The sequence below is a fragment of the Oncorhynchus kisutch genome, linkage group LG17 (assembly GCF_002021735.2).
Source record: "Oncorhynchus kisutch isolate 150728-3 linkage group LG17, Okis_V2, whole genome shotgun sequence".
Classification (NCBI taxonomy): Eukaryota; Metazoa; Chordata; class Actinopteri; order Salmoniformes; family Salmonidae; genus Oncorhynchus; species Oncorhynchus kisutch.
In genome coordinates, this window is record NC_034190.2 from 50,046,310 (window position 1) to 50,061,572 (window position 15,263).

At 48.1% G+C, this 15,263-nt stretch overlaps 1 protein-coding gene across 1 annotated transcript in view; it reads right to left on the reverse strand.

The window, feature by feature from the left end:
* Positions 1–5,725: 5,725 nt before the first annotated feature.
* The window catches only part of LOC109907831 (semaphorin-3G), a 59,910-nt gene continuing 50,372 nt past the window's right edge, over positions 5,726–15,263 (reverse strand). Inside the window, exons 8-16 of the mRNA XM_020506065.2 lie at positions 14,162–14,276; positions 13,989–14,058; positions 13,618–13,762; positions 11,984–12,215; positions 11,768–11,859; positions 11,597–11,638; positions 11,236–11,461; positions 9,554–9,687; positions 5,726–8,570 (exon numbers count right to left, since the gene is read on the reverse strand). Of these exons, the coding sequence (XP_020361654.2) occupies positions 8,076–8,570; positions 9,554–9,687; positions 11,236–11,461; positions 11,597–11,638; positions 11,768–11,859; positions 11,984–12,215; positions 13,618–13,762; positions 13,989–14,058; positions 14,162–14,276 (1,551 nt within the window). The 3' untranslated portion in view covers positions 5,726–8,075. The remainder of the gene's footprint in view (positions 8,571–9,553; positions 9,688–11,235; positions 11,462–11,596; positions 11,639–11,767; positions 11,860–11,983; positions 12,216–13,617; positions 13,763–13,988; positions 14,059–14,161; positions 14,277–15,263) is intronic.

A 15,263-nucleotide genomic window follows, 5' to 3' on the forward strand; every position in this document is an offset into this window, starting at 1 on the left:
GGGATGTTCATGTGCCATTGAGTAGCTGCGGTGCATGTTAGATGTGGATCTCTCGTAAAATGTCTATCCTTTTTGTTGATGCATTCAACCAAGGGTTTGATGATAATATAGCAAAATAAATGGGGATAGTGGATATCCTTGCTTCCTCCTTCTAGCACTGTAGACCAGTGGTTCCCAAACTGTTTATAGTCAAACATTCATCTCCAGCTGCGTACGCCCTCTAGCACCAGGGTCAGTGCACTCTTAAATGTCCTTGTTTTTGCCTTCACTGTAAGCCTGCCACACACACTGTACGATACCCGGCTTATGGGAAGTGACAAAGAGCTCTTATAGGACCAGGGCACAAATAACAATATAATAATAATCAATAGTTTTGCTCTTTATGAAGCCATCTTACATATCAAACTTTATTTGTTTATCGAAAATTGTGAATAACTCACCACGGGTTAATGAGAAGGGTGTGAATAACTCACCACGGGTTAATGAGAAGGGTGTGAATAACTCACCACGGGTTAATGAGAAGGGTGTGAATAACTCACCACGGGTTAATGAGAAGGGTGTGAATAACTCACCACGGGTTAATGAGAAGGGTGTGCTTGAAAGGATGCACATAATTCCGCAATGTTGGGTTGTATTGGAGAGAGTCTCAGTCTTAAATCATTTTCCACACACAGTCTGTGCCTGTATTTAGTTTCTTGCTAGTGAGGGCTGAGAATCCACTCTCACATAGGTACCTGGTTGCAAAGGGCATCAGTGTCTTAACAGATTTGCCAATGCAGGATACTCTGAGCGCAGCCCAATCCAGAAATCTGGCAATGGCTTCTGATTAAATTCAATTTTCACAGAACTGCTTGTTACAATTTCGATGAGGCACTCTTTTTCAGATATCGATAAGTGGATTGGAGACAGGGCATGAAAGGGATAATGAATCCATTTGTTTTCATCCGTTTCGGGAAAGCACCTGCGTAATTGTGCACCCAACTCACTCAGGTGCTTCGCTATATCACATTTGACGTTGTCCGTAAGCTTGAGTTCGTTTGCACACAAAAAAATCAGACAATGATGGAAAGACCTGAGTGTTGTACTTGTTAATGCAGACAGAGAAGAGCTCCAACTTCTTAATCGTAGCCTCAATTTTGTCCTGAACATTGAATATAGTTGCGGAGAGTCCCTGTAATCCTAGATTCAGGCGAGAAAAAGCATCAGCCAGATTGGCCAGTCGTGTGAGAAACTCGTCATCATGCAAGCGGTCTGACATGTGAAAATTATGGTCAGTAAAGAAAACTTTAAGCTCATCTCTCAATTCCAAAAAATGTGTCAATACTTTGCCCCTTGATAACCAGCGTATGTTGTAAAAGCTTTACATGGTCGCTGCCCGTATCATTGCATAGTGCAGAAAATACACAAGAGTTCAGGGGCCTTGCTTTAACAAAGTTAACCATTTTCACTGTAGTGTCCAAAACTTCTTTCAAGCTGTCAGGCATTCCTTTGGCAGCAACAGCCTCTCGGTGGATGCTGCAGTGTACCCAAGCCACGTCGGGAAAAACAATGAACGCACGTTACCGCTCCACAATGTCTCCCTGTCATGGCTTTTGCGCCATCAGTACAGATACCAAAACTTCTTGACCACCAAAGTCCATTTGATGTCACAAAGCTGTCCGGTACTTTAAAAATATCCTCTCCTGTTGTCCTGGTTTCCAGTGGTTGGCAGAAGAGGATGTCTTCCTTAATTGACCCCCCCATAAACGTAACGGACATATACCAGGAGCTGTGCCAGGCCCGCCACGTCTGTTGACTCATCCAGCTGTATCGCATAGAATTCACTGGTTTGTATGCGAATCAGTAATTGTTTCAAAACATCCCCTGCCATGTCACTGATGTGTCATGGAACAGTATTGTTTGATGAAGGCATTGTCTGTATAGTTTTTTGGGCCTTTTCCCGTCAGCATTGTCCCAGCCATATCCGTGGCAGCAGGAAGAATGAAGTCCTCCACAATAGTATGGGGCTTGCCTGTCCTAGCTCACCATATAAGACGCTTCTAGCACCTTCTTATTAATGGTATCTATTGCTTTTATACATGTCTTACTACTCGAAAGTCATCTTAATTCTCGCTTATTTTGTGGCTTATTTTTCAAATGGGCATGTTTTGTTTCTAAATGTCTGCTCAAGAGTGAAGTTTCATCGAGTTGTGAGATAGTATTTTTGCACAAATAACACACTGTGGCTGAGGAAAGGCACTACTCCCAATATAAGTGAACCCCAAATCAATGTAGTTCTCATCATATTTGCACCTCTTCGAAGGTCCAACGTCCCTGTCTGTTGTTCAGTGTTTTCCTGCGTAAGGGGGCAGTAGCTCTTTGGCTGCATCAGATTCACAACTGTCAGTGTCCATGCTAGCTGGGCTAACAACAAATGTAGAATTACTGATGCTAGCATTGGATGTGTTCGTGGAAGCAGAACAACTTGTGTCGTTGACAGGTGCAGGTGCAGTACTGCTGGTAGTAGCAGTACCACCAGTAGAGCTGGTATGTGTCTCTATGGACGCGAGCCTTACTGTATTTAACCATTTAACCATTTTTTAGCAAATGGAATGAGCAGCAGCTACGTTTGGCTACATAAGGACCGTTAGTGGAATTCACACGAGAGAGTAACAGTTAATGTGATTGGATGTTAATTATTTGTCTAGGCTACCTGTATTTGACATTGCGTTGTTATTTCGCTAGATGGTTGAGTTTTATTTTTGGCAGTGAAATGAGGCTACTCAGGCGAGAGAGAAAAACTCCCCTAAAAGTATAGCCCCTTGGAAAATATAAATGGACATTTAAAAAAAAAAGTTAATCACATTCTTATTTGGCGTACCCCCGATGGCATTGAGAGTGCACTGGCCCTGGTGCTAGAGAGGGTACGCAGCTGGAGATTGAATGTTTGAAGGTGTACGGGACCATAAAACGTTTGGGAACCACTGCTGTAGTTGATCAATTGAGTCTTTTCGTTCTTATTTTACTTCCACAGGTCTGGGTCAGTCTATTCCGCCTCTATGTCTGTGTGTCTGAGTCCCACCAAAGGACAGGTCAGGTCTGCCCCTGGCTCTGTCTGCCCCTGGCTCTGTCTGTCCCTGGCTCTGTCTGCCCCTGGCTCTGTCTGCCCCTGGCTCTGTCTGTCCCTGGCTCTGTCTGCCCCTGGCTCTGTCTGCCCTTGGCTCTGTCTGCCCCTGGCTCTGTCTGGCCCTGGCTCTGTCTGCCCCTGGCTCTGTCTGCCCTTGGCTCTGTCTGCCCCTGGCTCTGTCTGCCCCTGGCTCTGTCTGCCCTTGGCTCTGTCTGCCCCTGGCCCTGTCTGTCCCTGGCTCTGTCTGCCCCTGGCTCTGCTGGCTGCTGTGGAGTGTCAGTCACACAAACTGACTGTTAGACCTAGGACTCTGTCCCCATCTCCTGTGTGCCAGAACACGAGGCAGTGAGTTTGACTGCAGGTTGGGGCTTGAGACTGAAATCTGATCCGGGAACAGACTCCTCAACTCCTCTCACGTCTGATTAAGGTGAACACTTTAAGGACTTAAGAGACTACACAGTTGTCAAAGACTGTTGGGCTGTTTGGATTGGGCTCGGTGGATGTTGGTCTTTCTCCCTGGTGTATTTTCATTGATTACGCTGCGGCACGACTGACTGACTCTTGTTAAAGCGATGACTACTAGGGTTTTTAACCATGAAGCTATACTCTATGGTAAAGCGATGGCAAACAAAACATATGACGGCGTGTTGTTGCAGATAAACGTGCTGGTATTTGTAGACCTTAATAAACCACAATATGAACATTAGTCTGAACTTGGCACATTCACGGAGCAGCAGTATCTCTTATTAAGACAGCATCAACAGACAGGGTGTGTTTTGTCTATGAGACAACCAACAGTTTACGAGTGCATTTGAGGGATGCTTGATTGGACCTGTGGTTGTGGGATTGTAGTGTTTTATAGGGTATTGGGTTTATGTAAAGTGTGTTTGTGGGATGTTATACAGGGATAGGGGTTTGTGTAAGTAACCCGCTCCTGAAACTGTTAGCTTGGACGTTAAGACGTTGTTATTCTGTGGGATTCTGTTTTTCTCAGAAGACAGTTTTAGAGTACATTTTAGTTGATATGTCTTTAACGCAATGGAATAGGTTGACAATTGTGCACTGAGGGGTATGGTCCGGCATATCACTACACAACATTTCCACAGCATCCATATTAGGACATCTCTCAATGCGTTATGGCTTCATCTTCGAACAGTGTGCGAGAGGCTCTGTCCCACCCTAGCACCCAGGCTTCCTCAACAGGGGGATAAGCATTGGAGGAGACGCACCTGTTTAAGCTAAGCCCTGGTGGCAGCTAATGAGCTGTGACTGTAACCGGTGTGCAAGGCTGATTTGTAACGAGCTAAAGGCTTTAAGTGAAAAATGGCTCCAGCAGCTGGAGTTCCCATCACCCACTGCTGCGTGGCTAAAGGGGGCTTATGGGGGATGTGGGTCCAACGGAGCCTCTACGGTTCATTCTGCCGCCCGTAGGTCTAACCCGCTAAGGCCCTTTGACGAAGGCAGCAACGTTGTGCCACTCTGGAGCTTCCTTTCACACAGTGGAGAATGGCGACAGAATTGGCTAGGGTGTCTTGCCATTCCAGGACAGGCTCTGTGGATATGCTCAGTGTGTCAAGGCGTTTAGGTGGTTGGTTTGGGGTCGGGTTTAGGAGAGCATGCCTGTCGCAACACCGACAACAAACTCCACTGCTTCGAAGCTGTCATACACATATTACTGTGGCATGTACGCTACAATTACATGCACGAGTACCTTAGTTGACAACGGTGAGGGTTGGGGTTCGCCAACTGGGAGTTGAAAAGAGTGACCATAAAAGAAAATCCTGGAAAAAGCTAACAGAATGCACCAAACCTTTGCAGGTTGTTGTTGATTTACACTCAAATAGTCTCTATGCTTAGCATTGTTAAAACAGATGGTTGATAACTAGAGGCTCATTTCTAGGCACTTTCGTTGTAACTTATTTATGTCTTCATTGCCAGTGGACAAGCTCTGCTTTGGCAGCCGTGTTTATTCACAGAATAAAATGGGTCTTTACGGAGTAAAATGGGTATTTTCTTCTCCCTAAACCAATTGTTGTTGTTTTTTTTTACCCCAGACTCAATTCAGTCTCTTTCAGACTCATTGAGACGCTGCTCAATGATCGCATTTAAATTGATTCGACATGCTTCATTAGCCTGCTCCAAACAGAGCCAACAACAGACAAAACACTGAACACTGCGCTGCCAGACGACAAACAGACAAACTCAAACACAAAGCAGCCGCTGATCCTGAGACACAAATAAGTACTGCAAACACATGGATGGATGCACGCAAGAATGCATGCGCACACGTGTACACACACGCGCGCATGTGCAATCGTTCCCCCACCCACACACACACACACACACACACACACACACACACACATACACGCACACATGCACACATGCACACACACAGTCTGGTCTGTCTGGGTGATACAGGATCCCTGGCTCAGATCAACAACACCCCACACCTCAACCCCCACCTCTCCCAGAACTGCTCGAAACCCACTCCTTTAAACCACACCCAGCTCCACAAACCCACGGCTCTTAACGTCACCGCACCAAAGCTCGCCACCCTAAGAGTTTTTGACCACAGCAAGACGTCTGGGATTCAGAAAGAGAATGCGGAGTCAGAGGTTTTACGTTAGAAACAAAAAAACTGTATTAATATGTTAAATAGCATACACTTACACCGCATGCAGGAGAGCTCATTAAATAAGACATAAATACAGCAAACATTTACATTAGGCCCTATAAAAGAGTCCCCTCCAATGAGTTACAAACCACACATCAACGACTGGAATTCTCACTTTGTTACAGTTCAACATTGACACTTTGAACACAAAGTATGTCAGAAACACAATTTTTTCCCTCAAACTATTGCTGATAGTAGCTGCAGGATGGAGCGCCACAAAAATCTAAAAACAGGCAAAAACTAATGACGTTTTGGCAGCAACAGCGTTTTCATTGTTTTATTCATGTTCACTGTACAATTTGTGTTGATACCCCTTGAATACTGTTTTTTCCCCCCATAGCTGTGAACCATAAGCTATTGTGTTGTGTGGAGCAAAGCATTTTCTCTTTTATCCAAGGCTATATTAATGGCTTTAAAAAAAATAACCAATCAGAATAAGACCTGGTGGGCCTCTGTATAGCAGCCCTAATCTACTCATCAACAGTAGAAACATGATTAGAAGGGACGACTGCTCGAGATATAATGCTTTATCTCATGTTAACTCATTGACACGCCAATCATGAACTAAAACATTAGGATTTAGAAAGAATTGACAACAAAAAAAAGGCCTAGGGGACTTGGGCTATTTAACAACGCTCTCTCCTCCGTCACATTCTGGTTGGTTTTACGAAGATACGATCAGAAACAATATTTGGAGAGAAAGCAACAGGGCTCACTTTTCTCAAACTAGGAAAATAAACCGGAAGATTGAGCGACGTTTGCGTTACATATTCCGAAGTCACTCTCATGGGCAGGACACAACGTGCCACATTTCCAAAGAGTTACTTCACACGAACGGATTCGGGATTTTTACAGAACTGTGTGTTGTGTACACTGGCACTTTAAGCTCTCCTTTTTTTTCTGTCAGTGCCCGTATTCCTCCACCACCCTTTCCTTCTCTTCGTTTCTTTCTCTTCCTCCACCTCGCCCCCCCCCCCCCACCTCTTCCTCCTCTACAGGCAAGTTTGTATGCCAGTGAAAGCAACCAAGGCATGGGAGCAAGTGGGAGTTGTTAAACCCCACACTTCTCCTGGCTAGCCTTCGCAAGCCAACCAAGGAGGATCGCATAGCTGTCCCCTGACCCCCACCCACCCACATTAACCCAACTCATTTAATATCCCTCCACCACCCATTGTAAAAATAAATAAAAAAACACCCACAACGTCTACGACCCCATTCACTACCCCCTATTCCTTATTTAGAACCCAGCCCAATTTCATACCCTCACCCCTGTCCCATCCTCCCTGTCCCTTCACTCCTCTGACCCCCCTCCCCCTTTCCCTACAACCAGGGCCCTTGAAAGGAGAGCTTTTCAGCGAAGTCTGTCAGTGAAAACATTGCATTTTAACAACAGAGAGAGAAATATAATTGCTAACCCTGTATTTAAATAACGAAGCAGTGTTTACAAAGCACCAGCAGAACATTCAGCTCCAACGACCCGTTCTTCTCCTTCCATTGTCAGGAACGACACAACTAGGAATGGTGGGAACTGGAGTCTAGCTGATAAAACAAACAGGCCTTTTCTCTGTTGAACCGTCAACAATCGTCTCATGAAAACGTTCAGTTAAAGCAATGCTCTGGTGCGTTGTTATAATGCTCTGGTGCGTTGTTATGGCTGAGTGTGTGATGGATGATGTGTGAGTGCACTTATATGTCCACTCAACACTGCATGCTTGAGAACGTACTGTACGGTTGTGAATAACTTTCAGGGTGATGGGATTACACTGCTAAAATGAACGGCGCTTCGGTGTTCTAGAACCTCTTTGAAGGCAATACTGTGCAGGAAGTGAGCCACAGAGCCCTTTAAAAAAAATTCATTAAGCCCCATTTCTTCCAGAAGAAGTATGATGAGGTGCAGGGTGAGGCAAACAGACTGGAGATGGGTGCCATAAGGGGTCAAAGGTCATCAGTTGTAGCAGTCCAACCCCACACAGTATTTACAGCACAGTACAGTCAGTCCATAGTCATATACAGAGTCACTGATGTTGCAATGGAGAGGAGGAGGGGTCCCTTGGTGAAAACAGTTGAGGGTTTCTTCATGAAGTCAAGGAGAGTTGAGTTGAGTCCCGGTCTCTCCCCCCCCGTCCACATCAGTCTCAACCCTTAACACCACAGTCTGTTGGCAGTGTCTCTCTTCCTGCAATACATGGAACTACCACCTCTTCCTTTTCTCTCTCAGTCTCTCATTAATTGTGTCATGTGGTCCTTCTCCCAGTCCTCTATTTCCTCCCCCTCTCCGTTCCTCCCTCCCCTCTACGGCTGTCGGCTGCTGACGTCCCGCGGCGTCCGGTTGCGTTCCCCGGAGCCCTTGTTGCGGGCCTTGCGTGCGCTGTCCTGCGCCTGCCGGTACTTGTCCAGCATGCTCTTGTGTTTGCGCCGCAGCTTGTCGTTGCACCACAACCTTTCGCAGTACTCCTCCACGTGCGGCAGGTTGGACGGGCCAATCAGCTGCATGATGTCCTTGAACCAGGAGCGCTGTTGGCTGAGGGGGCCGGTGCTCCTGTGAGCGTGGCAGGGAGGCCAGGCCCGGTAGCCCTTCGCCCCCTGGGGACCGTCGAGGGGGGCGTCGTCACGGGCCAGCAGCTCGCTCAGTGTGTCCCCCTGCAGGACCTCCAGGGAGAGGCGGGTGAGGGTCTGGGTGAAGCCGTGCTCGCGAGAGCGACACACATACACACCCTCGTCCTGACGGAGCACACGGCGGAACAGCAGGCCCTGCTCCGTACGCATCACCCGCTCATCCAGCTTCACCTGAGAGGGAGGGAGGGAGGGAACGAGGGGAACAAGGGAACGAGGGAATGAGGGAACGAGGGAACGAGGGAACGAGGGAGGGAGGGAGGTAGGGAGGGTGAGAAGGAGGGAGGGAGGGAGGGAGGGAGGGAGGGAGGGAGGGAGGGAGGGAGGGAGGGAGGGAGGGAGGGAGGGAGGGAGGGAGGGAGGGAGGGAGGGAGGGAGGGAGGGAGGGAGAAAAGAGGGGAACATATTGGGATAAGAAGAACAGAAAGAAGAAAGAGGGGTTAAGTGAGATGGAGGGATGATGAGGTATGGCACAGAGATGGAGGAGGGAAGGAGGGGGATGAGATGGGGAGGGGAGGAGGGGGATGAGATGGGGAGGAGGCAAAGTCCAAGCTGCGCTTTTTTTGTGTTCTTTTCTCAGCTTGGGTGGCTAAGAAGAATTTTGCCATGAAATTCATCAACTCTTGTTTTTTCGTCCGATCTCTCTGCCAGGGCATGTATTGCGTGCCAAAGCAAACAGGGCAGCCTGTTCTCTCCAAATGAACAGCTGAGAGCCAACGATTATTTGGTGGGAAATAGAGAGCTGCTCTAATGCCTTAATACTGTACTTACATGCTTGACTGAAACACTCGTTTAAGCCTCGGGAAGCCGCAGATACCCTGGCATGGGAGAAACTGGAGCTTTACTGTACATGTCACAGGTCACTGAGCAGGAGTGGACCTGACTTCACTCCCGCTCCTACTAAAACTTCCCATTTCTCAGTCTCTCTCAAACACCCCCTTAAATCGTTCCCTGAAGTACTGACTCGGCCCTCTCGTTTCAGTTTCTTCCCTAGTTCTCTTTCTCTCTCATACCCCGTATTGCTCCATCTCTCGCTCTGTCTTCGTCAGACTCTCTCTCTCTCTCTCCCTCTGCCTCACTCTCTAACGCTCTCGCGATCCCTCCACCTCTGTCTCGCACACACTCTCTCTCCCCCTCCACCCGTCCCTCTCTCTCACCTCCTCCTTGCGGTCGTCCCGTTGGAGCAGCCATGTGACGGTGGCCTGGGGGGAGCGGGGGACACACTCCAGGAAGGTGCTGTTGTTCTCTGCTCCGTACACAACCCTTTCCTCTGTCACATCCAACCCCTCCACTGCAACACACAATAGGTACAATAGGCATTAAACCACATACACTTAAAACTGCGGTCTGCAGAGCATGTTGGGGTCTCAAGTAGGCCCTGTGACTTTGGTGGTGCCGTCTTCAGCTACGGCCGACACTAAATCTCCCTTCTTAGCGTCTTTATTCAATGTCAGCGTAACTCAATCCAAAACGAAACCACTCCTTGACCTGGGAGAGAACTTTCATCACCCCTCATGCACGTCTTCAGGTGAGCAAACACATCCTCCGCTCCTCTGACCGCTACAGATTTCTGTCTTTTGTTCCCCCCCCCTGCCTGTCAAGCGACGCTCCCCTCTCTCACACGATGACAGACCGACGAGGATCTGTCGTCTCAGCGCAGGTGAGACGAGATTTGGTGAAGTTTCTCCGTAAACAAAACATCACTTGGTCAATTCAAAGGTCCTTCAAATGACGACCCTCTCCTTCAGCCCAAGATGTGGGTGTGTCATGTAATTTCCTATACAGCATTACCAGTATGTGTGTGCATTTCAAGTGTGTTTCATTACTCAAAAGGGACAAGGAAGCAAAATACAGCACACCGTGTGCATATTTGAGATCGTCTGTGTTTCCAGGTTGTGTTAAATGTCTGTGTAACAGTATATACAACTGAGAGTTGTTTAACATAAAGCATGTTTCATGTTGTTATCCCTCTGGGTCCCTACAGAGGGATAGCCATGGACATCACGCCTCAGTCAAACACAGCTTGTATTCCTGATAACAACTTTCCTCTAGACCTGACATTGGGCTATACAATATACACTACACATGATTTATACTGGCCTTGGGTCGTTCAACCTATAAGCTGTTTACAGAGACCTGGTCAAAAGTAGTGCACTATGTAGGGAACAGGGTGTCATTTGGGATAAAGACCCGGTGTTTGTCCTCCCTCACCTCTCAGAGTCAACTGCTTCTCAATGGACGAGTTTGACCTCTGTGACCTCCAGGAACAAATACTCTGGGTTCATTTCCGCTTGGCCACCATGACAGCCAGACCCCCCCCCCCACCACCACCACCCCACCCCACCCCACCCCTCAGTATACACACCATTGTAATAACCATTTCTCAACAGGATATTAGCGTGCCCTACTTTCCCACAGGGGCACTTGGCTTGTTGTCTCAGAACTGTATCTAATTTTCACATACTCTATCATCTTCACTCTTTTTTAATTCCTTTCCACATTCCTTCCTTTTTACAAATCTTTTCTCTTTATTTCCCTCTCTCTCTTCCTTTTTCTCTCCACCACCCCCTTTCTCTTTAAGTCACTGCCCCACACTCTCGCTGTCTCTCTCTTTCTCTCCCCCGATGCCCCTTTCTCCCCCCACCCCCTCACTCCCTCGTTCCACCCTCCTTTCCTCCCTCTCCCTCCCCCTCCCTCACCACTGAGGCTCTGGTCCATACACTGCAGAGCCAAGTTGGCCGGCCCACCCCCCTCTTCCCCCTCTCACACCACTGAGGTTCTGATCCATACACTGCAGAGCCAAGTTGGCCGGCCCACCCCCCTCCTCCCCCTCTCTCACCACTGAGGTTCTGGTCCATACACTGCAGGGCCGGGTTGCCGTGCCTGATGTCCTGGCGGCGATAGCGGCGTTTGCTGAGCGAGGTGTAGCGGGTGCAGGAGGTGCCGTCCCAGGCGCAGTAGGGATCTCTGGCCAGGCAGCACTCAGCACAGGCCTTCCCATACGTCTCACACCTGTGGAGCCTCAGCTGAGCCACACCCAATGGAGAACCCACGAACAGTGCTTGCTATGTGGGGAAAGGGATCAGAGTACAAGCAGAGAATGAGAATGGAAAGTCTGTAGGATTTATCATAAAGCTTCAGTGTGTTCTGGCCTTCTCAAACTAAATGTGAACTGGGACAAAGAATGAACATTTCCTCACCCTTTTTACTGAGATGTCCAAAGAGGTAATGGGAGTTGGCACCTTGATAGAAATGAGAATATTACATTTAATTCGCATTCAGCCTTTGTGAAAGGGTTTGGCTTTGAAATAGACAGTGGGGATATGAAGCGGAGGAGGAGGAGGAGGAGAAGTACGACGTTATCTAGTTACCTTAAACACCTGCAGCTCCTCCAGAGTGACCTCCTCTGTGTCCAGAGAGTTGCCGTTGCGCAGGGCGATGACCTTCAGCACCGTGCCTGTGTCTGGGGTCGAGGGTAAAAAAAAAAAACGGTCAACTGAGCAATCACAAGACAACCTGGTTTCCTAACCAGTCACCGCTATGTCTAACGACAGAAAACGGCTAAGTGGGATATATTTGTGACCGACCTGTGCCTATGAACATGACGTCATACTGTCCGTCCTCAGCCTCCACGCGGTCCACCACGATTTGTTTGAGGCGGTAGGGCACGTTGGCCTTGATCAGCACAGGCTGCCTCATGGCTGGGTACACCGGGCGCCACATCAAGGGGTGACCCCGGGCAAACTGAAGCACTGTGTCTGGGAAGTCCTTGGTACTGCCAAACTGTCTGCCAGGCTGGTTGGTTATTTTACTGGGGCACTGGAGACAGGAGGAGAGAGAGAGAGAGAGAGAGGAGCTCTTAGGAAATCATGTCACGAAAAAAACGTATGATTTGCCTGAAACGTAAAAGGGTTTTCGGGGAATGTGACATGAACGCTTTACTCAGCGGCGTTTTTAGAGGTCACCTGATATGTCATGTTGTAAGTTAGGAATGTGTTTTTCTGTGATTCCCTGACAATGTTTTAGCTGGGAGTCCTATTCAACACTGTGCTTGAGAAGATTTTGTCAAATCCTGCCATAACATTGACTAAACATTAGGCATTTTTGACAGGGTTGAAACATATTATTTCAGTTCGTGTAGGTTGGAATTGACATGGAATTTCACCACAGAAGCCTATTTAAATTCCTGAATTGACTGGAATTCATGAGGAACTGATCCCAACGCTGATGTCTGACCAAGCAGTAACTAAGCACTCTAACCGCTTGCAATCACTGGAAAGAGCTACAGTAAGTGAAAACAGGGGTGCATTTCTATCTACATTTCATCTACCCTATCTACTAAGTGTACACAGCCACTGAGCGCTAAATCACAGCAAAGTGCACAATTACACAATAGCCTTCAGAAACAGTACAGTGTTCTCTGTTAGCGGTCGAGAGATGACAGCCACATGTCTCCACAGTGCAAAACAGAGATAGCTGGCCAAAATGGCACCCTATGGCGCCCTACCAGCATAAGGAAAGTGTCGGTATACGACCATTTAGATAACCCCGGTAGAGCCTTACAGTAACAATGTGAGGGAGGGTAGACCTGGGGAGGGCTGAGCCCAGGCTGTGGGATATCAGAGTGAACTACAACAAGCTAAACCCAGGCTCTGTTGGTGAATGGAGCTGAAGGCTGGACAGAATCCCTGGACAGGAATCCAGGTGAGATTGTCTTCTTCTCTTAACCTTTCCAGTGAGTAGAACCCTGAGTGACTTGATGGCAGGGGTTTATAGTGAGGTTTCTCGCTCTCCCTCCCTCCTTCCCTCCCTCTCTCTCTGGGTTGTTCTGGGCCAGGACATTCTTCTTAATCAGGCCTGTGTGTGTGGAGTAAAACCACAGACTCTGCTCTGACACTAGGGCCCTAAATGAGGCTAAATTACAGCGATGCGGATGAGAGGAGAACATGAGACAGAGTTGCTGAGGGGAGAGGAAAACCAGGAGGACCAACAGAAACCACAAGGTCTCAGCTGGACTAGCTCTTTATCCCTCTGTTGGAGTTTATCCCGCTCTTTTTTTCTAATTTCTCTCTCTCTCTCTCTCTCTCTCTCTCTCTCTCTCTCTCTCTCTCTCCAGTTTGAACACCTGCTCTCTCTCTCACACAAGCAAGCTGACAAGGAGGCTGAAATATATTTATATTGTGTCGATACGGCAGTAGGTTATTCTGAGGGTACTACTTACCACCCCAGGTCTTGGATAGGGCACTCTGCCCTCGTAAGCCCCCCACTGGTAGTCAGGTCCCTCCTTGTGCGCAAACGGCCCATTGAAGGCTTCCCGGATGTCTGCCATACGATACACGCACACTGCAAAGCCCTGGAACACGTTACTAGGGGAGAGAGGAGCGTATAATGTCAGTGACTGACTTCGCCAAGGTTGATTTCCTCTATGGTACATGCTAAAGCTACAGACTGGGACTCGAAACACAACAAAATGGCCGCCCTGCCGCTTGTTTTGGTAAACGGCCGAGTGATGGAGCCGGAGAAATGAAGCCGCTCTCAAATTCCTAGACGGAGCTGTGGATGTGTGCAACCGTGTGTGTGTGTGGCGCTCACCTGATGGTGCTGAAGATGGCGTAAACATCTGGGTTCTTCTCATCCTTGCCTTTGAGCAGGAAAATACCCTCTGTGAAATACAGAGTACCTTTGTGAGTGTGTTCAAATGTTGTGCCTGCGAGAGTAAATTATTTGCATAAATGATTTGTGCAAGTGTGAGGTGTGTGTCTCACCCAGCTCGTCGAAGTGTGTGTTGATTCCATGAGGCCCGGGTACAGAACACACCAGCCTGGCCTTGATGAAGGTGCTCCATTTATTCACCAGAACTCTCTGTCCACCTGCGTCATTCTGCAGGGGGACACAGACAACACACCACCATCACCGTGATCGTCACCACCGTCACCAACGCATCTCTATCGTGCAGAGAACACATACACTTTACCACGGAGAATATCCAAACACTCCATTCTCTGTAAGGGAAGAGAGCGAGTGACCAAGAGAGAGAGAGAGAGGGAGAGATAGAGAGAGACAGAGAGAGAGAGACAGAGATAGAGAGAGACAGAGAGAGAGAGAGACAGGGAGAGACAGAGACAGAGAGAGACAGAGAGAGAGAGACAGAGACAGAGAGAGACAGAGAGAGACAGAGACAGAGAGAGACAGAGCGACAGAGACAGAGACAGAGAGAGAGAGAGACAGAGAGAGAGAGAGAGAGAGAGACAGAGACAGAGAGAGACAGAGACAGAGAGAGACAGAGAGAGACAGAGACAGAGAGAGACAGAGAGAGAGAGAGACAGAGAGAGACAGAGAGAGACAGAGAGAGACAGAGAGAGCGAGCCTAGTGGCTCACACTGTCTAGACATACAGTATCATTCTCAATACGAGACAAACAAAGAATAACCATTATCTATTCAGCAGCAGGACACATAAAGAGCAGAGCAGAGCACCTGTAGAGCACATTCACACAACAACACAATAGATCACAGGAGCACACGGCTAACTACCGCTGGCCTCTCCTGTGGGAAAGTTGTCTCGTAAGCCCTTCTACAACCACACGCTGGACAGCGGGGATGCCAGAGAGCACGGGTTGTGGAGATATAATCACAGGAGCTTTTCTTCTCCTCCATACTGTACAGTATCATGGTAGAGCTAGCGTACAGGCAGACATGGTTGTTTAATAGACACCAGGGCTGTGTAAGCTGTCCGGGATCAGATCAAACACAGATAATTGCTTTCTTGTTTTCTTGGCAGGATCTGGTTCTGTTCTGACAATAACAGACAGTGTTTAACAATGTCTTGGGGAGTAGTACAGGGGAAGAAATACACTGTATGTGTATG